Raw genomic sequence first — 25,322 nt, 5'->3', positions numbered from 1 at the left:
ATAGCTAGATCTGGCTTCTGGACCAGACCATGCTCTGATTCCAATGACCACACTCTTAACAATTTTACTACATTAATTTGTCAAGATAAAACATTTTAAAAGGATGTATTATTTTCTCAAAAAGCTCTTAAAATGAACACTCAAGAAAAATAATCACTTTTAATTGAAACCAGTATTTTTTCTTTTACATTAACACAAGTTAGAAGCACAGTGGAACATTTACTTTTAATCATACTATTAATTTTTTGGCTTTGTTAAATTTAGTTCATGAATATTGTGATCAAGCACACAAACTTCAGAAAAACTTGCAATAGGCAAATACTTTCTGACATTTTAAGTATTTAATCCTGGCTGACCTTAGAAAACCACATAATCTATTGGTCTTAAAGTAGGCACACAGAAACGAGACTAGAACATAGAGACGTAGACTATAACAGAGAAAAAGAATGAAATATCTTTTAATGTATGGGATTTTGTGATAAAATATGGTTTAGATAGATCATCTGAAGCAAAAAGGTATACTAACAAATAATTACAGTGGCAAATAATAAGGAATATATAATCATATGTTAGCTTATACAGAGTACGATGGGCGTGCACCATTAACACCACCTGCAGACATGGAGGAAGGCTTCACAGAGAAGGCATTCTTTTGGATCAATCACTGTTTCCAAAAAAAACTAAACTACAGTTAGGAAAACATATACTTAATTCATTAATTTTTCCTCACCTTAAAGATGAATTTATCAGTCAAAAGAACTTGGTATTTACTTGTAAATCTTAAAAATCATGACAAATTAAAATGGGCTTTTTAAAAACAGGTAGATCTCATAACACTGAAAGTACAGTTTATAATACAGCAAAATTAAACACAGTAACCATTTTAAATGACCTATTAAGTTCACTGCTCATTTCTTTGATTTCATTTAGCACTGATCCAACTCAGTGTGGAAGGTTACATTCATACAAGTTTACACAGCTTAATGATTAACTATATTCACCTGCCAACCTTACTGTTTATGTGGCAAATAGTGTTATATAGAGTTCAGAAGTCTAGGTATGCTTACAGGGAGAAAATCGAATTTCAAATCACTTGAAAGTGAATAATTAGGGTAAAAATGTACACTATTAAGCTCTTTCTTTTTATTGTTCCTCTAGTTATTTCCTCCAGAATTGACCAAGACTCTTCATCATTTGATTCTGTATCTTCAGAGCCAACATCAAGATTTGCTATGTTAGATGATGTAAAAATTTTAGCCAATGGCCTACTTCAGTTAGGACATGGTCTTAAAGACTTTGTTCATAAGACTAAGGGCCAAATTAATGACATATTTCAAAAACTCAACACATTTGATCAGTCTTTTTACGACTTATCACTGCAAACCAATGAAATCAAAGAAGAAGAAAAGGAACTTAGAAGAACTACATTCAAACTGCAAGTCAAAAATGAAGAAGTAAAGAACATGTCACTTGAACTCAACTCAAAACTTGAAAGTCTCGTTAAAGAAAAAATTCTACTTCAACAAAAAGTGAGATATCTGGACGACCAGTTAACCAATTTAATTAAAAATCAACCTGAAATTCAGGAACACCTGGAAATAACTTCACTTAAAGTAAGTAGAAACCAAAGAGGGTTCATGATTATGTTTTCAATGTGGATCTTTTTTAAAAAATAGTTTAAGATGCTACTTTGGAATACTTTGCTGAACTGCTGAAACACTGTATTTTTCTCATGAAAAAAAAGCCTCCAGGAAATAAATTTTCCCATTATAGTTTCTTTTTGTTTCCCTAACATTATTTATGAAAATAACTAAGCTTTGCATTTCAGATGAAAATTACAAGTCAGTTAAGCAATGAAATTTAGAACACTAAATTATTATAGTATTGCAAATTACTGGAGGCAAGTAAAAAGCTAAAGGAAAATAACTTGTGTAACTATTCTCCCATCTTTAAAATGTATAAAAGTAATATAATAAGTGGGAAAGATATTAAAATTCTGGCTTTTTTTTTTTTCATTTAATTTAAGTAGTTTAAAATTCAGGAAATCAGATTTTAGGGATGGTACATTTTAAATAAAACATGAAAACTAAAGTATATGCTATGTGAAAGAAGCATAAAAGGGGAAAAGGTTTGCCAATATTCATTTTCCTAATCCAGTGTTAGTTCAAAAAAATTAGATTGTGATAGTTATAGGAAATAAAAAAGTCTAATTTAACAAAAAAGAAAGAAACTTCTAACCAACTTACAATCTATGTCCAGACTTTTGTAGAACAGCAAGATAACAGCATCAAAGACCTTCTTCAGATTGTGGAAGAACAATACAGACAATTAAACCAACAGCATAGTCAAATAAAAGAAATAGAAAATCAGGTAAGTCAATATTTTAATAGTATGTCCAATCTTTTACATAAAATTTAGATTTATAAAAACAATGGACCCTAAAATTATTTAAAATAATCATAGTTGGACAGTGAATAAACAGATCACATCAGGTGATCATTAAGTTTGAGGGCTCTGAAGCCAATAAACTACCTGGGTTTGAATTTTGGCTCTAAAACTTCTGAGTGACCATGAATAAATTACTTAACCCTTCTCCGTTTCATAATAAAAGACTTGTCTTATAGGATTGTTGTGAGAAAAAAAGAATTAATTCATGCAAAGTATATCCTCGATATAGCAGCCAAAGAGATTCGATTAAAACTTAAATTAGACTACGTCTCTCTTTGTTCAAAACCCCACAATGGTTTCCCATCTCACTCATAGCAGCCCACATGACCCAGATGACTCTTAATCATCTCACTGACTTCATCTCCTCTACTCTAGTCATACTGGTTTTTACTGTTACCCAAACACATCAAACAGGCTGCTATCTCAGGGCCTTTGCCCTTGTTGCTCTCTGTCTGGAACGCTCTTCACCCTGGTATCTGCATGGCCCACTCTTATTCACTTTATTTTGCTTTTTAATATTTATTTATTTATTTGGCTACATGGGACCTTAGTTGCAGCACGTGGGATCTTCGCTGCTGTGTGCAGGATCTTTGTTGTAGCATTAGAACTCTTTAGTTGCGGCATGTGGGATCCAGTTCCCTGACCAGGGATCGAACACAGGCCTCCTGCAAGGGGACTACCAAGGAAGTCCCCTTATTCGCTTTAGGTCTTTCTCAAATACAAAACTCTCAAAGAAGCTTTCCCAGATAACAATCAGAAATTACAATCCCCTACGCCCATGCCTGAAACCTCCTTCATTACTCTCTTTTCTTTGTTAACACTTACCCCTATTTAACATAATATATATTTTAGTTATTTATCTTGTCTGTCCCTGCACTAGAATGTAAGCTCCGTGAGTACAGAAATTTTCTTCCATTCTTTTAAACTGCTGCAGCTCCAAAATACAGAACTCTGTATGACACATAGTAGGCGCTTAATAAATACATGTTGAGTTAATAAAGGTAACGTCACATTTAGCACAAAGAAGTCAATAAAAACTTGGTATGATTAATATTACTATTAAAAGCTATATGCCTAATAATTAAAGTTTAATACCCAACAATATAATTAATCTACAATGTAAATAACTGGCTAAGTGAGGAAAGGAGATCCTTGTTTGCAATACAGCTATATATTAGCTTTATTCTAATATATAGCTACTAAACAGCTGTTTCAAAGAGTTTCAAAAATAATACAGACTTGAAGAAACTGGTATAAAAAAAAAAGATGCCAAGAACTAGAAAGCAAATATTACCAATTTCCATAACACATTATGTTTCAGTAATTTTATGACTCATAATTTTAGTAGATTATTTTTGCTAATTTATGAATCATTATTTAGAATATTTCTGCTAATTGTCCAAAAAGGGGTTTTTGCCAACTAGTTTTGATTTCCATAATTTCCTTCTTACTATATGTTATTTTTCTAATTCTTTTCCTATATCTTTCATTATGAGTAAATGAACCTACTCACAAAAACAAAAATGTCACTAAAAAATAATATACATCCTGTCTAATAATAAAATGTATAAAGAATTCAAAACAATGAATTTCTAAATTGGAAGAAGGCTTCAATCATCTGACACAACTTACTCAAATTAAGAAGCCAAAACTCTAAAGTTAAGTTACTGTAAGATCACAGTTACTTAGCACAAAAGACTAACATTCAATAAGTGAACTTTACAACAGATCTTTATGAATTATATCCTACGAAATGCCATTTATGCTGGCATCAAAAAATTAACACTAATAACACAAGATATTACATTCTCTGCTTTTCTCAACCCATCAATAAGAAAAGCTATCCGTCAACAAATTGCAAACCCAACACAACAGACAATGAAATACTGAATATACTGAAAGTAAACAAACTGCTAATTTGTTACCTCTAAGATACGATTACATGTCAAAAACCATCAAGAAAGCATCCATCTTCAAATTATGTGCTCTGTCTTAAGACCTACAACTGACAATTATGAAATTTAAAATCTGCTTGTGTCACTGAATAGAATATATATTACATTCTTATAAACAAATAGAACATATTAAAATATTCTAAGTAAACTCTCTGCCTTTGGTCTTGTTTTTTGATCAATTTCTGTTTTTTACCGTGTTGTCTTTCTCTGTTTTTTGAACTCATTAAATACTGTGCCTGATTAAATATTTTGAGAACAAGTAGTCTGTATAATATGTATAGCATTGTTTATCCCTCTTAACATCAAAAACAATAACATATTATGAACTCAGATTTCCCCTAGTTATATATTCAGCACCATTTTTAAAAGTAGATTTATATTCTTTTATCAGTTAAGAAGAACTGGTATTCAAGAATCCACAGAAAATTCTCTTATTGTTAAACCAAGGGCACCAAGAACTACTCCCTCTCTTCACCTGAATGAAACAAACAATGTAGAACACAATGGTAAGATAATTTGGTGGGTTTCCTTCTTGAACCTATTATCATAAAATTTTTGTTCTATCTCTGACATTTCCATCAAAAATCTCTATTCTCAGGGCCTGCTCTAGACTAAAAGAGAATAAAAAGAGAAATCCAGCAAATATAATGTGTCAACCTAAACTGGATCTTAGTGATTTTTTTTTAAACCCTATAAAACATTCTTAAGACAATCAGGGAAATATGAATATAGACTTGATATCAGATAAAATTATTGTTAACTTTCTTAGATATAATGATGGTATTATAGTTAAGTAAGAGAATAATCTCATTTAAAAGATGCATGCCGCCCATCAACAAATGAATGGATAAAGAAGATGTGGCATATATATACAATGGAATATTACTCAGCTATAAAAAGGGATGAGATGGAGCTATATGTAATGAGGTGGATAGACCTAGAGTCTGTCATACAGAGTGAAGTAAGTCAGAAAGAGAAAGACAAATATTGTCTGCTAACTCATATATATGGAATCTAAAAATGGTACTGATGAACTCAGTGACAAGACAAGAACAAGGATGCAGATGCAGAGAATGGACTGGAGAACTCGAGGTTTGGGGGGGCGGGGGGTGAAGGGGAAGCTGAGACAAAGTGAGAGAGTAGCATAGACATATATATACTACCAACTGTAAAATAGATAGCCAGTGGGAAGTTGCTGTATAACAAAGGGAGTTCAACTCGAGGATGGATGATGCCTTAGAGGACTGGGACGGGGAGGGTGGGGGGGAGTCGAAGGAGGGAGGGAATATGGGAATATGTGAAGAAATACAGATGACTGAACTTGGTGTACCTCAAAATAAATAAATAAATAAATAAATTGCTTTGGAAAAAAAAAAAGATGCATGCCAAAATATCTAAGGGGTTAAGGGGCATGGTGTTTGCAAATTACTTTCAAATAGCAGAGCAAAATACATATTTGTATGTATTTGTGTTTACAAAGCAAATACGGCAAAACATTAACAACTGTTGAATATAGATGAAAAGATTATGGCATTCTCTTCAATGTTTCTACTTCTATAAGAAAAACAAAAAGATGTGGGGACAAGTATCCATTCCCGACCAAACTTCAACAAAATGATATACTTTTAAAACACATTTATTTTTAATGTAATTCATAGAGGAAAAAAGTTCTCTGTTGGTTTCTACGTATGTCCACTCTTTCCACATGTATCTGTTGACTCCCTGCTATACACCAAGCCCTACACTAACATCTCATGTGATATTTTATTTATGCTTTTCCTAGATCTAAGAGAAAAAAGTATTTAAAATTCTCATTTTGTTACTTTTCCTAAAAACAACTCAGTTTGAATAACTATTTTGATATTCTTTGCATAACATGCCATTTAATAAAAATGCTTTAGCATAAAGTACTTTTTTCAATAACACATTACTGAAAAAGGCTAAAGGCAACAGTCACCACAATTCCATAAAATGTCAAGTAAAATCTCAAGCTCTAAAGATATCATTCTTTATTACTGTATCTTATGTAATAATATTTTGTTGATTCTAGACATTCCTGCTGATTGTACCATCATCTATAACAGAGGTGAACATACAAGTGGCATCTATTCCATTAAACCCAGGAAATCCAAAATTTTTAATGTCTACTGTGATATTAAATCAGGTAAAACTAGCCTAAGAGAAAATAGACAGTAGTTAGCTCAGGTTACTCGCCACCTATTAGTAGGACTAACCCTGTTACTTTTGTTCTGAATACATAAAAAATGAAATATATTTAACACAAGCAGTTATATAGATCTAGTACTTAAATCTGTCTTATTTATTTATGTATTTACTCATGCATTTATTCAATATTCTCCATCTTTTTCTATAAAATAACCCAAAATGACTACTGTCAATAAGTTTATTAAGACAAATTCATTAGTTTCCCTTCACTTAACTTCTTGGGCCCGTAATAAGTAATTAAATGGTATTACCATAACAACATTAATAACTACCTTATACAGCTACCATTTAAAAACCAAACAAACAAAAAAAAAAGCATTTTGTTACAACTATCAGCATCAGTCTACTGAAAATAAACAATTTGTTCATTATATTCAGGTAGTTCATGGACATTAATTCAACACCGAATAGATGGATCACAAAACTTCAATGAAACTTGGGAAAACTACAAATATGGTTTTGGAAATCTTGATGGTAAGGTGACTTCATTCACTTATTAACTTAAAAATACTTATTAAGAACCTGTTATGGACTGGGCATTAGAAATACAACAATGAATGAGGAATACTCCCAGCCTTCATAGAAATGATTAACAAATAACTACACATTTATAAGTACTGAACTTAAGTGTCTTTATTTGAATTACACTTGTCACAATTACATGTCTGTTCAATGTCTACTTACCACAATTTAATTGGATGGCTTCTAATTATCTTAACTTTAATTACCAAAGATGGTTTTGATTAAGTGCTATGTGCTTCAAATAAGTGCTAAATGCTATGAAGGAGCTACAAAGAAAACCATCCTTATCATTGGTCATTCTACTTTGTTATTAACATTTTAGATACCAACTACTTGGAAGTTGGAAGGCACAAGGAAGCTGTCAGATGCACACTACAAAATGTTTAGATTGCAACTATTTAAATATTACAAATGTATACTATACAATGTGTGGTTTAAGATAAATTTAGTTACTTCAGTGAAAATTATTATATTTTGATCACAAAATAAATAAGGTAGAAAATAAAATAAGCAAAATAAAAATAAATGACAGGTTTAAAATCCAAAAAGCACATTACAAAAATCCATGAATGATGTACATGTACTCATTCATAAAGTGGATAACATCCATTATTATGTTGAATTTTTAAACATTCAATACTATTTTACCATTTAAACAATTCTGTATTCAAACTATCAGTTAAATCCCTAACTAAAAGGTAGAATCAGTGATATGTTTTGTAGCTCCAAATCTTCTTCTAAGAGTAAGAGTCTAGACTACTCATTTATTTCTACAAGAAAGTAAGCCATTTGTATTTTGCAATCCTTAAAATGAAATCTACTAATTCAACAGCAGTAAGAAAATTCTGACTTTTTTTCATTAAATGCTTTAATAAAAGGGATAATTAAAGAGAGAGTAACTGTGATAATTAGAGAGATTTATTTGTATTTACTGGGTTGACCAAATAGTTCGTTCAGGTTGCTCTGTAAACCCAAATGAAATTTTGGCCAGCCCAGTATATTATGTATTTAATTCCAAATAAAAATTTTTTAACTATAAAGTTTTAAAAATTATGCTTTTTAATTTAAATTTTTTAAAATTTTATTTCCTTCTTTTTCTACAAAGAAAACATATATATCAAGCAAACATCAAAGGCCAAGAATATATTTGAGTAAAATTATATTATTATTCAAGTCTCTGGAAATACTTAAATGTCTTGATACTATATGGGGTATTAATAAATAGCCAATAGTAAATCCAGTACATATAAGGACCCAGAAGTTAGTTATTTTACCAATAACTTCCCTAAAAGTACTTATAATAGCCTAATATGTTTCACCTGTGAAATATGCCTGATAATATCCATTTTAGAAAGGATAATCAGACTTTAGGTAGGTCTATTAATATTTTAACACTTGTAAATACAACTATCTTCAATAAAATTGTTTTAAAAATAAATATTTTAAGAGACTCTTAAATAACCAAGGGATTTTTTAAGACTAAAACAGCTAATCTACTTACTTACACACACACACACACACACACACACACACACACACACTCACACTCAAAAAAAAAAAAATGGTCGCTGCTTAATCTGCAGTTAACAATACACAGATTCTTACAACTTTTCTTTTCAGGAGAATTCTGGTTGGGTCTAGAGAAGATATACTCCATAGCAAAGCAATCTAACTATATCTTACGAATTGAGCTAGAAGATTGGAAAGACAACAAGCATTACATTGAGTATTCTTTTCACTTGGGAGATCATGAAACCAACTATACACTACATCTAGTTGAGATTGCTGGCAATGTCCCCAATGCACTCCCAGAACACAAAGATTTGATGTTTTCTACTTGGAATCACAGAACAAAAGGACACTTCAACTATCCAGAAAGTAATTCAGGTATTCTTTTCTTAATATAAATACTTTATTTTCATATGTTCAAAACATCTTGCCAAAGCAATAGCTAATATCTTTCAATGTCAACTCTTTAAAATCTGAATCCGAAATAAACATTTTCTTTATAGGTAAACATCTCTTAACATAAGTGTTAACTTGATTCTAGTTTAATTACGTATCTCAGATATTTTTTGCTCAGGTATATGAGACGTATAAATTATTGTAAATTGGAATATATGCATACAACGCTGTCATATTTATAAGAAATGAAAATATACTCACAAGGGAAATACAATAACAGTAACTGCCTATGAGTTTGTGTCTATTAAACTGCATACCTATTCTTTTTAGGAGGTTGGTGGTGCCATGATGTATGTGGGGAAAACAACCTAAATGGTAAATATAACAAGCCAAAAGCAAAAACTAAGCCAGAGAGGAGAAGAGGAATATGCTGGAAGTCTCAAAATGGAAGGTTATACTCTATCAAATCAACCAAAATGTTGATTCGTCCAACAGATTCAGAAAATTCTAAATGAACTGAGGCAAATTAAAAAGCCAATAAACATTAAACTCATCACAAATTACTGTGGTTTAAAAATCTGGTATTAAATCCCTTACAGAAGACTTTAGAAATAAATTCTTTATATTAAAGCCATTACCAACTTAATATTAAACATATCACCACATCACCTCAAAGAATACCATTTACCTTGCCCAATTCAAAGTGTTATGATGATCATTTATTCACATATTTTGTGATATGCAAATGAATTTTAGATGGTCACAATCTAAATTTTAACCAATGGGCGAATTTTTAAATAACCTTTCTAAATAAAAAACTTACAAAGAGATTTTTATTTTTAAAGTCATCATGTGAGCTAATTTCACAACTTTCTCAGTTTAAAAACTGCTTTCCTTGCTAAAATTCTAAACTTGAGTAAATATAAAGGATTAATGATTGTACAATTCTTAAATGCTGTAATATTAATTTCAAAACTAAAATTCAATCAGTTCAGAGTACATGTGAAAATCGATTATATGAATTTTAAAACTGATACTTCATCTTGCTACAAAATAATCTGGAGCAAATGTTTGATATGCTTTATTTAGGAAGCCAATGAAGCAGGATGAAATACTATACTGAAATAGGTTCATGGTCTTAAAACCCAGTAGATCATAACTACTAAGTCATATTGACTTTAAATATCAAGTATCCCTGTACCTTAACTTGTTTGATAACTTATCTGTACTGTATACATATTTTAACACGATATTGTGAAAACAAGTAATTTTAAAGGGATCTTGTCAGAATACAATAAGAATGAATGTATTTGTGACATCAAATTAAAGTTTAATAATTTATTCCCTATGGACACAGTGTAAGTCTAATACATATGTGTAGGTTTTTAAACAGAATTAAGAATCATAACGTTACTGAATGTTTAAATAGCCTGAGAGATGTTCATGTATGCTTCCAAATTCAATAAAGACTCAGTCCCCTAAATTATAGAAATTTAAACTCTTGTATTTTGTTGTTGTTGTTGTTGTTTTGACTGCACCGAGGCATGTAGAATCTTAGTTCCTGACCAGGGATTGAACCCATGTCCCCTACAGTGGTATAGTGGAAACTCGGAGTCTTAACCACTGGACCACCAGGGAAGTCCAATTCTTATAGTTTTTCATTGACGTCTAATAGAAGTATGATTATGTTATTTCTAATTTAAATAAATTAAATTCTAAATCCTCAGGATTATTAGAGGATATTTTGACCATAATATCACTTGTCAGTATTTATTTTTAAATAAGTTTTTAAAGAAACTACCAAAGAGAAATAAAATCTTAGTCCACATTCCCTTTGGTTTCTCTACTACTTACTAATAATATTCTTTTCTCAAACTTGACCTTCAGTTTGCTTCCATAATACTACTATACTCTCCAAGGATTATCTCTATCTTGAGTCCATCTTTAAAGCCCAATTCCATTCTAGTATTTGGCATTGTGGACCAATGTACAATATTCAGTCATCTCTTCTGCTCTGACCCTCAGGAATTCTATCTACTCATGGACTCATCTATTTTCCATGAATAAAGTTCCCAAACCTACACATTATTCCCAAATCTCTCTCGAGTTCCCCCACTTCCACTGCCTGTCATTTCTCCTTTTGATATCCTATAGCCTCTTCAAACTCAACTTATCAAATAACAAACTCATCAATACCTTATTGCCTCTGATGGTTCTCCCTTTTACCTTATCACATTCTACTCCTTATTTCCTTATATACATTAATGGCACTACCATGCTTCCAGTCATAAAAGCTTAGAATCCAGGAGGCTTTGCAATTAACTTTGTAAACCACCTCTCCTGCACCATAAGACGTGAATATCTCATTTAGCTGTGCCCTCACAAGAATGTGTACCCCAACTAGAAGAGCATAAGCCTACAAAGCAAAATCTAAATCTTTCAGGTATTCAAGTATTTCTATAACCTGACCCCAAAATACTTCTTTAACCATTTGCTGCCCAACACAAACCCTGAGATCTAATAAAAATTATTTACTTTGAAACATCCCCTGTACACTTTCCTAGTGCCATTCCATTTACCTATAATGCCTCCCCACACCTTTCTGCTTGGCTAGGTGCTATTTATACTTCAAGGAAGCACAGATAATCTCACTCCTTCCACAAATATCTTAGTAAATGGAGGCCCTTCCTCTGAAACCTTGCAGCATTGCTGTCCAGATCCCTTCAATTGGCACTTAACAAGTAAAGAAAAGATTAAAAAATAAATCTGGCAAATCATAATAATAAAAAGTGAAAAATAGTAATAAAAACCCCAAGAGCACCAAAGACAGTCAATCTACATGATTTTAGTGAATTTCTACAAAATTTCTATACCAAGAGTTTACTCTGAAATAGTGTGAATTTTACTGAGAGCAAGTATATACATTTCTCATGTCGGGATTACCTATTGTAGTATAATGTATTTACACGCTGTCATCCTAGAATCAGCATGTTTTCACGCTTGTATCTTTTCTTCCTAATAGCATAACTCATGGGAATCAATTAACTCATTTATTAATCAAAAATGTATTCATTAATCAGTATTTATGGAGTATCTACTATTTACCTCCTTATAAAACCTATCCGAAATACGTATTGTTACATATTCCACATTCTGTTATAGAATAATCTAATGTCCTTTTGTTTCTTTCCCATGAATAACAACCACAAGCATTGCACTTATGCATGTACTACTAAGTGATCATCCAATACAGTTTTTAAAATTGAAAAGAAAGTGACCAATGTTGGCCCTTTTATCAAAGTCCAAAGTGTTCTCACAACAAATCAAATAGGGCAAAATTACTCAATTACTATGAAATGTGCAGTTCAAGGTCATGAAAATAGGCCTTTATAAAATGAGGTTTCAATGACATTTTAGAAAATACAATATCAGAGACTCCATCTCAAACATAAAAACTGGTTTTCTAAATTTATATGTTTAATCCCAAGAACAATCATACATCTAACAAAATGATTATGTTTATCTGACAAAGCAATAACCTACCACTTTAAAGATGTAAGGCTCTGTTTATCTTCAAATAAGCAACTAAGCCTCAGTTTCCATATCCCATATATGGGAGTAATAATAACCTTGCCAAATCCACTGCATGGAGTTGTTGTAATTATCAAGTGAGATACTGTATTTGAATGGTTTTATGAACTATAAAGTTCTAAACAAATGTAATATATACTTGTAAAAACTGGATCTTGGGTATAACTTTTCACATCTCTAAGTAAACACTCTGTACAAATGCTTCCTAACAGAAAACACTCTCTCACGATAGGAGAACAAAACTGCTCTCTTCACATTCTGTTGCTGTTTCTGAATTTTACTCCTTCCCTTGGAGTCTGAGGTAACACTCCACCATGTTCAAGCCCCTAATTAAAAACTCCTTGGTGGCTATGTTAAAATGTTAGAGAACAGAGCTCTCAACTCGAGAATTTTTATAGTTAAAATAAACAAAGACCAATCAAATAGTATAAAAGCCAGAGTGTTATATCTAGGGCAAAACCAAAACAGTGGAATGTGGCAACAGTTGGTGATATTTATGAAAAATAAAAATAAAAACAAAGACCAATACTCTCTAAAGCAGAAAGCCATAAACTTGAATGGAAAAAAATAAAATATTCCTTAATTTTAACTGAAATTTACACTTCCTTAAATTTTGAATGTAGGAAACTAACCATACCAGCATTAGCAATACATGAGACTTTGTCATTAACAGAAACCATACATAATTTATATCACAACTGCTGCAGACATCTCAAAACACTGTTCATACTTATTACCACTTAGAAAATATGGTCGTTTTTAGACCTGCGGCTAGATCTTGTTGTTTAATTCATTAATAAAGAAACACAAATCACAACTTAAAATATTGATAACTGTAATTTAATATAATTGACTTCCTTTGTTATCCTATGTATTCCATTTTATGCATTCAAAAAGATTATTCCCAAACGAGAATCACAGGATGCACAAGACTGTCAAAGGGTATTAAGAACCCCAACTCTAAAGGGAGATGTACCGTCATATGATAACCTAGTTTAAGAAACATGAATTACATGGCTCTCATGTCATAATACAAGTAGTACAGTCTTCCCTTCGTATCCATGGTGAGTGGTTTCATGACCACTGAGGATACCAAAATTCGTGGAAGCTCAAGTACCTTATATAAAATGGTATAGTGGTGGACTTCCTAGGTGGCACAGTGGTTAAGAATCCGCCTGCCAATGCAGGGGACATGGGTTCGATCCCTGCTCCAGGAAGATTCCCACATGCCACGAAGCAAGGAAGCCAGTGTGCCACAACTACTGAGCCTGCACTCTAGAGCCCGTGTGCCGCAACTACTGAAGCTCACGCACCTAGAGCCCATGCTCTGCAACAAGAGAAGCCACCACATTGAAGAGTAGCCCCTGCTTGCCACAACTAGAGAAAGCCCGTGTGCAGCAACGAAGACCCAATACAGCCAATAAATAAATAAATAAATAAATTTTTTAAAAAATGGTAGTTTGTGTATAACCTATGTACATCCTCCCACATATTTTAAATCATCTCTAGATTACTTTTAATATCTAATACAATGTAAACACTATGTGAAAATTGCTAGTGCACAGCAAATTCAAGTTTTACTTTTTAGATCTTTCTGAAATTTATTTTTCCAAATGTTTTCAATATACAGTTGGTTGAATCTACAAATGTAGAACCCACTAATATGAAGGGCCAACTGTATACATTTACTTTGACTGACCAAGCTATTCCTAGAAACAGAATTTTAGGGAAAAAATTCAATCATGATACAAAAAGCTTATTAAACTACCCACGAGAAAACTGATACAGGGTAAAATCATAAAGCAATAATAAAACATTTCAAATGTTACTGTGGCTAATTTTTTTTAAGTCCTTATCTGTTAGAAATACATACTGAAAGACTGACTGGTAAAATAATATGACTAGGCTTCATTTTAAAGTACTACAGAAAAAAAAAGAACAAGTAATAGAAGAAATAAGAATGACAAGAGAGGCTAACTGTACTGTTCTTTTTACTTTTGTGTATGTTTGTAATTTTCCATTATAAAAAGTTTAAAACTATATTCAGGTTAATGTCACACATAATAACAGGTTTACCAAGGATTGTTAAGAGATGTATGGGGGCATATTACTAACTGCTAAATAAGGGCCAGATCAAAATGAACCACATTCTTTCATTTTGTTTCTCAGTGTCACCAGTTTGAACCACTGCATTCATTCGTATATTCCTGGTAACAGCATATTTGCTGGAAACAGTCTTTCTAAGAAATGGAAGAAGAACAAAGATATGAAAGTTCCTTAGGTGATTATAACTAAGGCTATTTTGGGGAAAGAGACTAATTCTTAATAGTTTTACCAAGCATAACATGAGCTCTATGACATAACTCTTAAAAACTGGATGTCAATAAAACACACAACCATTTGCTCCAGTAGATGTACCATGATCTTTATAACTCAAGTGCAACAGTGGTCATCAAGTACAAATTTGGACATGAGTAGCATTATACACAATCTACTATCTAACTTTCAAGTAATATCAGATATTCAACAAAAAAAAATTTTTTCCATGAGTATGGAAGAGTTCTTTATTTGATTATCTTACTGTAACAACTACACTAGTATTTCTTCTATGATACTATGATAGCATAAATATTATCTTGATAAAGCAAGCAACTGATATAAATTATCTCCACTTGTTTGGCACAATAAGAAATTTGTTATTCAGTTCCTAATTGCTAGAAATTACCATGTGTCTATGCATCCTCATTTACCCCTATAGAGGATCTGAACAGACCACATCTCTTCTGGGTTAACACGTTACAAGAATAAGTGAACACCCACATGTGGCAGCAAAAAAAAAAAAAAAAGACAGACTGTATATAAATGTGAAAATCTCTAAGTTTAGGTATAACTTAGTAACAGATTTTTTTAAAAACCTCTTTGAGAAATCTCAATAATATCTTTAAAAGCATATTTTAATGTAAAACATAAAAAACGAAACTAAAAAATATATTTCTTTACATACCTATCCTTTTAGACAGCTATTTCTAAGTTATTTGATAACTATAAAAATTGGAAGCAACAGGTGTTAAGTAATAGGAAATCTGCCACTTTCAGAATACAGTTCTTTTCCCTATGGTTTCACACCTGTCAAATGTTTGCTTCAATCATCCATTCATTCTCCCTTTACTCAGACAATAATGTTTTTAATCTTTTTTACCCCTTGAGACCCTTTAAAGCACACAAGTTTACTACTAAAAATAAATACAATGTGCAAATACTTTCTTAAAACTCACACTAAAAATGCTCAAATTTCTGGTTTATTCAGATATAAATTTGAACCCTATGGAATGTCAGCTTGGTCACTGATAAAATAGGGATTATTGTATTGGCTCTGTGCAGGCTGCTGTGCAGAGATAATGGCCATATATAAACTAAAAGGAGACCTAATGCCAACTTTACTTTCTTTTTTAAACATTATTCACTGGGAAAATGTACACATATAGATTGTGTAATGCCCACTAATATGTATTACGAGAAATTATGGCTTACCTTGAAACATGCCTCAGAAGGTAGAAAGAATTCAAACTGAGCTAGAAGAGTATTATTATGATCCAATACAACAATTCAGTCAGCAAGTATTTATGAAAATTGATGTAAAATCTTATATTTGTGTGTCAGCTGATATCTGTTGAGTACATCCCCTTCTGTCATTCTAAAATTATTTCTATCTATGCCAGATTTTTCTAGGTAAGTGAAAGGATTTTTTACAAATTATAAATTCCTAAAAAATATTAGCTGTCTGAGATTAAAATTTTTTAACAGTACTAAGCAGAAAAAGCAACCTATACAATTTGATATTCAGGTCTCATTGGGCATTGAAGGCCCAAGTAATAATACAAAGCAGGCCACTAGTGACTTTGATAACCTCCCTTTTTAAAATCATTCTCTTAGCCAATTATACTCCAAAAGCCCGATATCCTTATGCATTTGAACCAATCTCTCTCAAGTTGTGTAATGACTGGGTAAATGTAATCTAATAAAGCCAATGATAATAACAATAATGGCTAACTTCCATCAAGCATATAATATGCGCAGGTACTTTCCTACACCCTAATCCAGGCAGATACTAAAGGCTCTCAGTATAATGAGTAAATCAAGAAAGAAAATATATAGGAAATAAGAACTCCATTGCAAAAGAAATGCAAAGAGAATTTCTAGGAAAATGGTGAACAGGCTCTAAGATGACAACTGTACAGTAAGCCTAGTATGCCTAGAAAACTTCCCCTGCCATACTAACTTATAATTTAGTTGCAAAGGGACTAAGGAAGGTGCAAGAGAGGAAATAATTGATAATCCGATGTGTCTTACTGTACTGCAAGAAGCTTTACAGAGATGACAAGCATATTTTTTTTCTGGATTTATGCAAGTATATGTATTTTCTTTAAGGAGGAGGATATCAGAGTTAAATCTTGAAGAAGAATCAAGAAACAGCTGCATGAACATGTCATTTAGAAACAAGGAGTAAAATACCAAAAGAAGGAGCAAAAAGAGTTACTAGTGATTAAAAATAAAGATTAGACATTAGGGTAGGGAAAGGTTGGTAGGAACAAGATGAAGGACCTCTGTTTTTAATTTTAAGCCTTATGGCACTATGTGCACTTTAAGTATATCCATATAATTTGTTTAAAAAATATAAATATGTAAATAAATAACAAAGATAAGTAGAAAAATGAAAGAGAAGACCCCTCAAAGTCCCCAATTTCCATTTTGCCTGTCTCTAAAATAATCCAAGCAGAGACAAGATAGATAAACACAAGTTAGGAATGTTCTAGATGAGATTCCTGTACTAGATAAGAGATAGAGTTGACAACCTCTAAATTGCTAAGTGCAAACCCTTGGATCACTTCTTTATTCCATGTCCTTTTAAGGACGTGGAATATATACATACATATATAATTTCATATATATAAAACTTATAGGAGAATACTTATATTACCTGTTTCTTTTAAAAAAAGCAGTATATATTTTCTTCAGCCTATCTTCCAGGAATTTTACTCACACTAAGTGCCAATCACATGCAATGCTCTGTACTCTGTACCCTCACAAGAGAAGACAGGTATTATCAACTCACATTTTATTAATAAAACTGAATGCCAATAAATTCAGTAACTTGTTCTAAGTTACCAAGTAGTAAACAATGGAGTCAGAAGTCACACCCGTATCTGTATGACTCTAAATCCCATTCACACTACTGTACAGTGTCTTATTTCTTAACTCATTGAATAATTATTTACTGTGTGCTCTCCTTGTGTTTGCACAGTATTCTATATGCTATATAAAGTGATAAAACAGACAAGTCCCTGCCCTTTACAGTAATAACATTCTAATAAGAAAGAGAAAAAATGATCATATAATTACATATTATAATGCCAGAAAATGATAAATACAAGGAAGGGTAAAAAGCTAGAACAGAGAAGCAGCAGATCTTTTTAGTTAGGGTGATGAGAATGACCTTTAAGCAGATATGAATAAGCAGTTTGAATAAGGAATCAAGTCATATGACAATCTGGGGAAAAACATGATAGGTAAAGAGAAAGAAAAAAAATTTAAAAATCTTAGGCAGAATTGTTTGTTCAAGGATGAACAAAAAGGCCACTGAGGCTAAAATGAGCAAGGCAGAGGAGATTAGTAGGAATATGAAGTTAGAGAAAGGCAGGAGCCAGATCATATAGTCTTACAGACTATTAGAAAATTCATTCTTTTCCTGGTTATAATACAAGCCGCTGGAGGGCTTTAGGCAGAGGTTATAAATGATCTGATTCATAACTTTTAAAAATCTTTTTGACTACAACGTTGAAAATTGACTGAGGCGGGGTGGAAACAAGATCAAATTTTAAAAGGTACACAAAATTCAAGATCAACAGCTTTCAAATATTCCAGCCTCCAGTCTCATGTGACTATTGACCATTTGAAATATGGCTCATCTGAACTGAGATGTGCTTTAGGTGTAAAATACGTGCCAGATTTGAAGATTTTTAGTAGGAGTAGAAAAAAAGTAAAAGAATTTTTTACATTTATTATGTTATTATGTTAAAATACTATTTTAGATATATGGGGTTAAATAACATGATTAAAATTAATTTCACTTGTTTCTATTTTTTTTAATATAGCAACTATAAAATTTTACATTACAAATATGGTTCCCATTATATATCTGACAGTGCTGATCTGGATGGTAACTTGACAAGAATTTTAAAGGTGAAGGAGGTAAGAAGTATTGGATTTGGGATTCATTTTGAAGTAGAGCCTACAAAAGTTCTTGGAAGAGTAAATGTAAGGAGTAACAAAAGGAGAGGAATCATTCTGATTCCAAAAGTTTTGGCCTCAGGAACTGCGTAAATGGTGGTGAAATATACTAAGATGGGGAAGTCCAGGTAGAAACTTATGTCTGAGCTGCCCTGTTGGATATCCCAATAGCCATGTCAGGTCACGGTCTCAGCATTCACAATAAAGGGAGCCTCATTCATAGAGAGTACATGTAAATGGTACCCCTGCAGTTATGCAGTGTTCAGTCTAAAAGCCTGTCCAACAACCCTGTGTCAAGTATTCTCTGAGTAATGTAGAATCACCAAATATTGCTGACTGTTAGAACTAGTGCAGACACATTCTGCTAATAAGAACATGAGGAAATACAGTAACTAGTAGTTTAAATGTTTTAACCTAACAACCCACAATCCAAATGCTAGCTCCAACACAGTCAAGTATAACCTCTTTGGCCCTCAGTTTACTCACTTCTAAAATGAAGGTAATACCCACCTCAAGCAATGAGCATTAAATAAAGTAAGGTACGTAAGGTAATTAACATTATACCTGTTGCGCAGTAATAGCTTGATACATTACAGCTATTAATAAAATCATGAAATACGAAATGGGATAAGTAACAGAGCCACAAAAGATTTTTGAAGAGTTTCATTCTCTATTAATATTAGAATATACAGTACCTTATTTCAGAATTCTCCAAAATTAAAATGTGTTACCTGTAAGTAGTGTTTGGAACATAGACATCCCTTGCAGGAAACTCCAAAATTTCTCTGGTAGGTCTTACTCTACTGTCAGGGTAAAGCTTCACCTGAAGCAGCTCTGGTGTTAGGCAATAATGGGGATTTTCAGGTGCAGGAGAAATGTCTATTTTCAGCTGAGCTGCATATAAAAATATATTATAAAAACAATGTAAACATAATAAATAACTTCACACTAAAAGTTTTTTTGGAAGGATTTAGACCCTATTTTTGCAAGAAGTCTGGGAAGAAACCAAAATTGCTATCATCTTAGACCTCTAAATTATTTCGTCTTATCAAGTCTCAAAGTTACAAGTTACTAATACAGACATAAAGACATAAAATAATTAATGCTTACTGAATGAATGAATGAATGGAAAGAAAGGGGGAGGCAAAAAAGAAGAAAAAAGAGGGATCTAGTATAGAAACAAGCCAACATTTTGCAGACTAAATGATTTAGTTGAAACTTGGTGGATTTCAAAATAGTTTTACTCTGGAATGGTTTGCTCTGATCATAATATGAATGTATTTCTGAATATCTATTATCACATGTATATTTTTTCCTCTAAAAAATAATTTTAAGCCACAATATTATTCATCATTCTCATTTCAGTACTCAAATTATCCAAGGTACTGAATCCTGCATCCAATCTTTTAGGCTACATGAGAGTACAATAATGAAATGAAGAAGACTGACAAGTACCAAGCACAAAAAGACATATGGGCCAAGTAAGTGACAAAGAGGAATACATAATTACAAAAACTACAATTATTAATGATAATAATAGTTGTCATCACGTCTACACAAAATTTTTAAATACCTGTAATAGGTCTTAGTCGCCGTAAAACGGAAGATGGCCTTCTCATATCAGCAAGGAATTTGTACAGATCTTCATCGCTTAAGCGATCTCCTTCCTGATTTTAAAAATAGAGGAAAAAGTATTAGACTTAAAAAATATAGTACACTGAAAATAAGTTTATATTGCCTGTTAATACTCCTGCCTTCTTCCCTCAATTTAGTTTGAATGAAAAGTAAAATTAAAGTAATACAATTATGATTAAAAATAAATATGCTAACTTATTTTCTTCTTTCTATGCTTCTGAGCTGTATTAAGAGTTATAATATTGCTATCTATTTTTTAATTTTATAGATTCATTTACAGCCCATTATCTATATTTATCAGGTATTACAGGGCAGTCTAAAATATAGAAAAATTGATGCAAGTTAGAGGGAGAAGAAGAGAAGAAAAACAAGAATACAGACACAAAACAGATGTGTGTGTGTGTGTATATATGTGTATATATATACACACATATATATGACAATTATAAATTGTCACACTTGAATTTTCATTTGTCTCTTCAACTTTATATCATCAAATTTCTTAAATGCAAATATAGAGCACTGGCTACATTTGAAAAAGGAAAGAAGTAACAACAAAAAACTCCTCAAAAAAAAAAAAGACAACTATCCTGATAATAAGACCAGAAACAAAACTCTAAAAAGACCTCAATCAATGGGAAAAGAGACAAACAAAAAAACAAAACCAGGTCTAATTAACAAAGAATTTTCAATTTAATGTAATATTTTTCTTACAGTTAAAATAGGTAGAGATTGATTTTATTCTCTTATTCAAGAATCAGTCTTTAGATTTCACTAATCCAAAACTCCTGAATTTGACATCTTATTATTTTTAATGCACTGTTCACATAATGTCTTTTTATCTTATTTGGTAATAAACATACTTAGGGCTCCTTTATTACTGTGAGTTCACCTTGAGCCAAACTCCATTTGTTCACAATTGTATTCTAAACATGATATGGAACTGATCTTCTTTTAACCCATTATTTCAAAAAGTGATTTTTAATTTCTAAGTGACTAGAGATTTTTGTTAATACTTTTATAAATGGTTTTTAGTTTTACTGAGTTATACTTTGAGAATTTGACTTCAAGAAGATTTTTTCAGTGACGTAATTTACAACTAAGTATTGTAAATGTTCCATCAGTTGCAAAAAATAGTATATTCTCTCCTTTTGAGTACAGAAATTAATACAGATCTTCAAATGGTCCTTATTTAGAATACGTTCAGATTATCTCAAGATTCAATTATTTCTGGCTGCATAACTTAAATTGATTATATTAATGCCCTCCATTCTTTACTCCCCACCTCTTTCCACACCTTTTACTGGGTGGGACACAAATCTTTCCCCTAGGCTTGGCCATGTGACTTGTTCTAACCAGCAAGCAACATGATATAGAGACTTGAAAAATATTTGCGTAAGTAAGCTTGCCCCCCTCTCTGAAACGTCTGTCACTGCTATAAGAACATGATCAAGTTGGCCTGCTAGAGGATAAGAGTAGAAGTTGAGAGACATGGAAAAGGTCTGAATCACTTCAGTTTTCCCAGCAGAAAACAGTCTAGATCAGCTGACCCCAGTCAATCTCCAAACATGTGAATAAGCCTAGCTGACACTCATTCCTCCACACTACATATTTACCGCTATGCACTCCTGAAGCAACACAGAACTTCTATACATGTCAACAAATAGAACAAGTGTCCTTAAAACCAATGTATGGATTTAATTTTTGTTTTTAAATCACCATGTGTTTCCAATAATTTTGGCCTGACACATTCAAACCTGTACATAAACACTCCCGATTACTATATCCCAATCATGGACAGTAACATCTCATTAATTAAAAAAAACAAAAAACTTGCCTTCTGTATCTCATTTAGGAGAAATTGTACCTTGAATTCTACTTTATTATTAAAATTGTAATCTCTCCTTTTTACTTAATATGCACTTGCCTGATGCACAATATTCTAGCTATTTAAAAATACTTATAAAAATCATATATGCTAATGGTTAAAAAATTAGAGAACTGTACAAAAGTCAAGTGTAAATGCTTTCCATTGCTCCATATTTCCAGCAATCACCCTTTTTTAAGTTTTCATAATCACTTTGTTCCAGTTTCCAGTTACCGGTCTCCAACAGTGTCCAGTACATGATGAATGCTCAAAAAAATATTTATTGGATCAGTAGGTAGGTAGGAGGGTGGATTGATGCTTAGTACACCATGAATGCTCAAAAAATATTTGTTGAATAAACAGGTGGGTGGGTGGATGGATGACTTGTTCATTTCAGTTTATAATACTAGTTCAGTAATAAAGCAGGCTGAAGGGAGAAAAAAAAAAGAGCTGTGGAAATAGTGGCAGAAGCGGTATACCAGCTGAAGAAGAAGAAAGAGAGATGTTATAGCTACAAAGTTGTGTCACTGTAACAAGTGAATCTACTGCCCTGTTTCCATAGCTAAATTTGGCCTATCAACTCATCCAAGTAACATTGTGGCCTTTTATAGACTCCTTCTTGCACTATTACCTATAATAAAAAGGCCCTTACCACTTCAGACACTTCTCACCTGCTTTATTTTCCATTAGACTTTCTCAGAACAGCTGCCTGTGAAAGCTACTGACATGTAACTGAGGGAAGGGCTTCAAGTAGACAACTACCTGTCAAATTATAACACATTCTGACCTAAACACCTTGCTCTCTCAAGTTATATGGTGTCACTAGGCCAAGATTTTCTCCTCTTATTTACAATAACACCACAGAAAGAGGAATTCTGAGACAATACTTAGCATTTTCCTATCATCTGCTCCAAAATACATGCATGGTACCCTTCTACAGTTTATCACACTAATAAAAATTTTCTCCCATTCTTATATGGTTCTGCTCATCTGGTTACTTTAAACAGACTTTCAAAATTTTCTTATCTTGATTCAGAGTATAAAATTGATTTTACCTCAAAATCCAGTAGCATATACACCACATACGCACATATACACAGGTGTGAGTGCACACAAAAACTGGAGGGAAAAAAGCCTACTGAAACAATATTTAACTTCACTAAGTACAATGCCCTATTATTTTTCTATTCTACTAGTTTGTTTTTTTTAAACTGGGTGTTATCTACTAAATTTCCATTGCCATTATTGGATCACGACCAGCATTTGAAAACTACGGATTTAACTCAAGTACAGGAAATACCTTTGCAAAGAACAAAGTATCTCTCATCAAGAACTTTTTGGACCTATAAACTCACCTATAAAAATAATTTTAGCACAAAGATGTACTATTAGAGCCTGAAATTTCTATCCATATATCATGCATGTGGTATGTTAGGTGAAAAAAACACTTGCAGGGGAGGGGGTGGGGTTGGGGGAAACAGATGTAACCACACACCTACTCTGACTAAGAAAAAATTCATAAGCCATCAATGCTTAAGAAAAGTTAAAATATTAAAATTAAGAAATGTGGATGACTGATTTTGAAGCAAATAAATATAATGATAAAACAACAGGTATAATTTTTTCTTATACTTTTTATTTTTATTCTTAATTTTTTTAACTTCCTGAAATCACAATTATTATTACATGTAGATGTACTACATGGACAATTATGATTTTTCTAAAATCAAATGAAATTTGTGTACAAATAGCCCCCTAGAATTCCTCCATGACAGAACAATACCTGCTTAAAAAAATTTGTCACTGTGAGAGTAGCAGGTCGAAAGCTGGTCAAGTTGCAAGCATCATCTCCACTTGTTGTCCTTTCAAGTGATCTTCTGCCAACAATACTAGAATTTCTCCTCTCTGACCAAGACCCCTTTCGTTCTATCAAGGGAAAAAAGTAAAATACTTATTTCTATAATATTTAAAATGTGTTTTAAAGCAGCCTTCCAAACACTGGAAAATATTCACTAAAGTTGAAAATTATCCCCTCAGCATACTGATTACAGTACAAGAATTGCACTTCTGGAGAGATCTATAAGGAAGCATTACACCTCAATATTTGCATTCTCTTTTAAAACTTCTCCAGTCTCTACCACACAAAGGTTATGCATATAACCAAAGATGAGCTATGAAGATCAGCTATAGAGGAATTATGTATTTTATTAGGAAATATTCACACAACGTAAATTTTAGTCATCATATAATGGTCCCTCAGTCTTAACATTTGAATTTGAAACAGAATTTAAGATAACCTGCAGTCAAAGTCTTTGTAACACAACCTTATTATTCAAAACCAATAGAGCAACTGTGTTGAAGATCAACAAGGAAATAGAAAACAAACAAAACTATAAACAAACTAGACCTAACAGGCATCTATAATATACTCCACTAAGCAAAAGCAAAACACACATTCTTCTCAAGCACACACAGGAAATTCTCCAAGACAGACTATATAATAAACTATAGAACAAAATACAATAAATTCAAATGGACTGAAATGACATAAAATATATTTTCCAAAAACAATGAAATTAAGCGACAAATCAACAACAGAAAATTTGGGAAATTCATAAGCATGTGGAAGTTAAGCAGCATACTTTTCAATAACCAATGTATCAAAGAGGAAATAACATGGGAAATTAAAAAACACTTAAGATATGGGAAAATGAAAATACGAAATCCCCAAAGATCTGATATATCACTAAAGAAGCTCTTAGAGGGAAATTTATAGCTGTAAACGTTTATATTAAAAAAGAAGAAAGATCACAAATCAGTAACTTGACCTTACATCTTAAGAAATCAGAAAAAGAAGAGAAAACTAAACCCAAAGCAAGCATTAG

General features: G+C 32.1%; 2 protein-coding genes across 6 annotated transcripts in view; one reads left to right on the top strand and one right to left on the bottom strand.

Annotated features, from left to right (window-relative positions):
* DOCK7 (dedicator of cytokinesis 7) overlaps positions 1–25,322 on the bottom strand; it is a 208,065-nt gene that overhangs the window by 123,586 nt on the left and 59,157 nt on the right. For all 5 annotated transcript variants that reach the window (XR_009050226.1, XR_009050227.1, XR_009050228.1 and 2 more), the window contains 3 exons: positions 24,221–24,363; positions 20,509–20,602; positions 19,667–19,829 (listed from right to left, as the gene is read on the bottom strand). Coding sequence is in view for 2 of the 5 variants with exons in the window: in XM_057717585.1 (XP_057573568.1) it covers positions 19,667–19,829; positions 20,509–20,602; positions 24,221–24,363 (400 nt within the window). In the remaining 3 variants the exon portion in view is untranslated. The remainder of the gene's footprint in view (positions 1–19,666; positions 19,830–20,508; positions 20,603–24,220; positions 24,364–25,322) is intronic.
* ANGPTL3 (angiopoietin like 3) lies at positions 1,041–9,619 on the top strand. The gene is made up of 7 exons (XM_057717608.1): positions 1,041–1,613; positions 2,260–2,370; positions 4,795–4,909; positions 6,454–6,567; positions 7,008–7,103; positions 8,772–9,038; positions 9,387–9,619. Exons 1-7 carry the CDS (start codon positions 1,119–1,121, stop codon positions 9,569–9,571), a joined length of 1,383 nt encoding a protein of 460 aa, XP_057573591.1. The 5' UTR covers positions 1,041–1,118; the 3' UTR covers positions 9,572–9,619.

This window comes from Hippopotamus amphibius, chromosome 1 (genome assembly GCF_030028045.1).
Source record: "Hippopotamus amphibius kiboko isolate mHipAmp2 chromosome 1, mHipAmp2.hap2, whole genome shotgun sequence".
Classification (NCBI taxonomy): Eukaryota; Metazoa; Chordata; class Mammalia; order Artiodactyla; family Hippopotamidae; genus Hippopotamus; species Hippopotamus amphibius.
This window is presented reverse-complemented; position numbering and strand designations above follow the sequence as displayed.

Excerpts from the sequence above, each read along its gene's own strand:
- ANGPTL3 (XM_057717608.1), top strand. The coding sequence starts at position 1,119 with ATGTACACTATTAAGCTCTTTCTTTTTATTGTTCCTCTAGTTATTTCC. Across the intron at positions 2,371-4,794 it reads TAAAAGAAATAGAAAATCAG|TTAAGAAGAACTGGTATTCA; the intron begins GTAAGTCAATAT and ends TTCTTTTATCAG. Across the intron at positions 9,039-9,386 it reads CTATCCAGAAAGTAATTCAG|GAGGTTGGTGGTGCCATGAT; the intron begins GTATTCTTTTCT and ends TATTCTTTTTAG.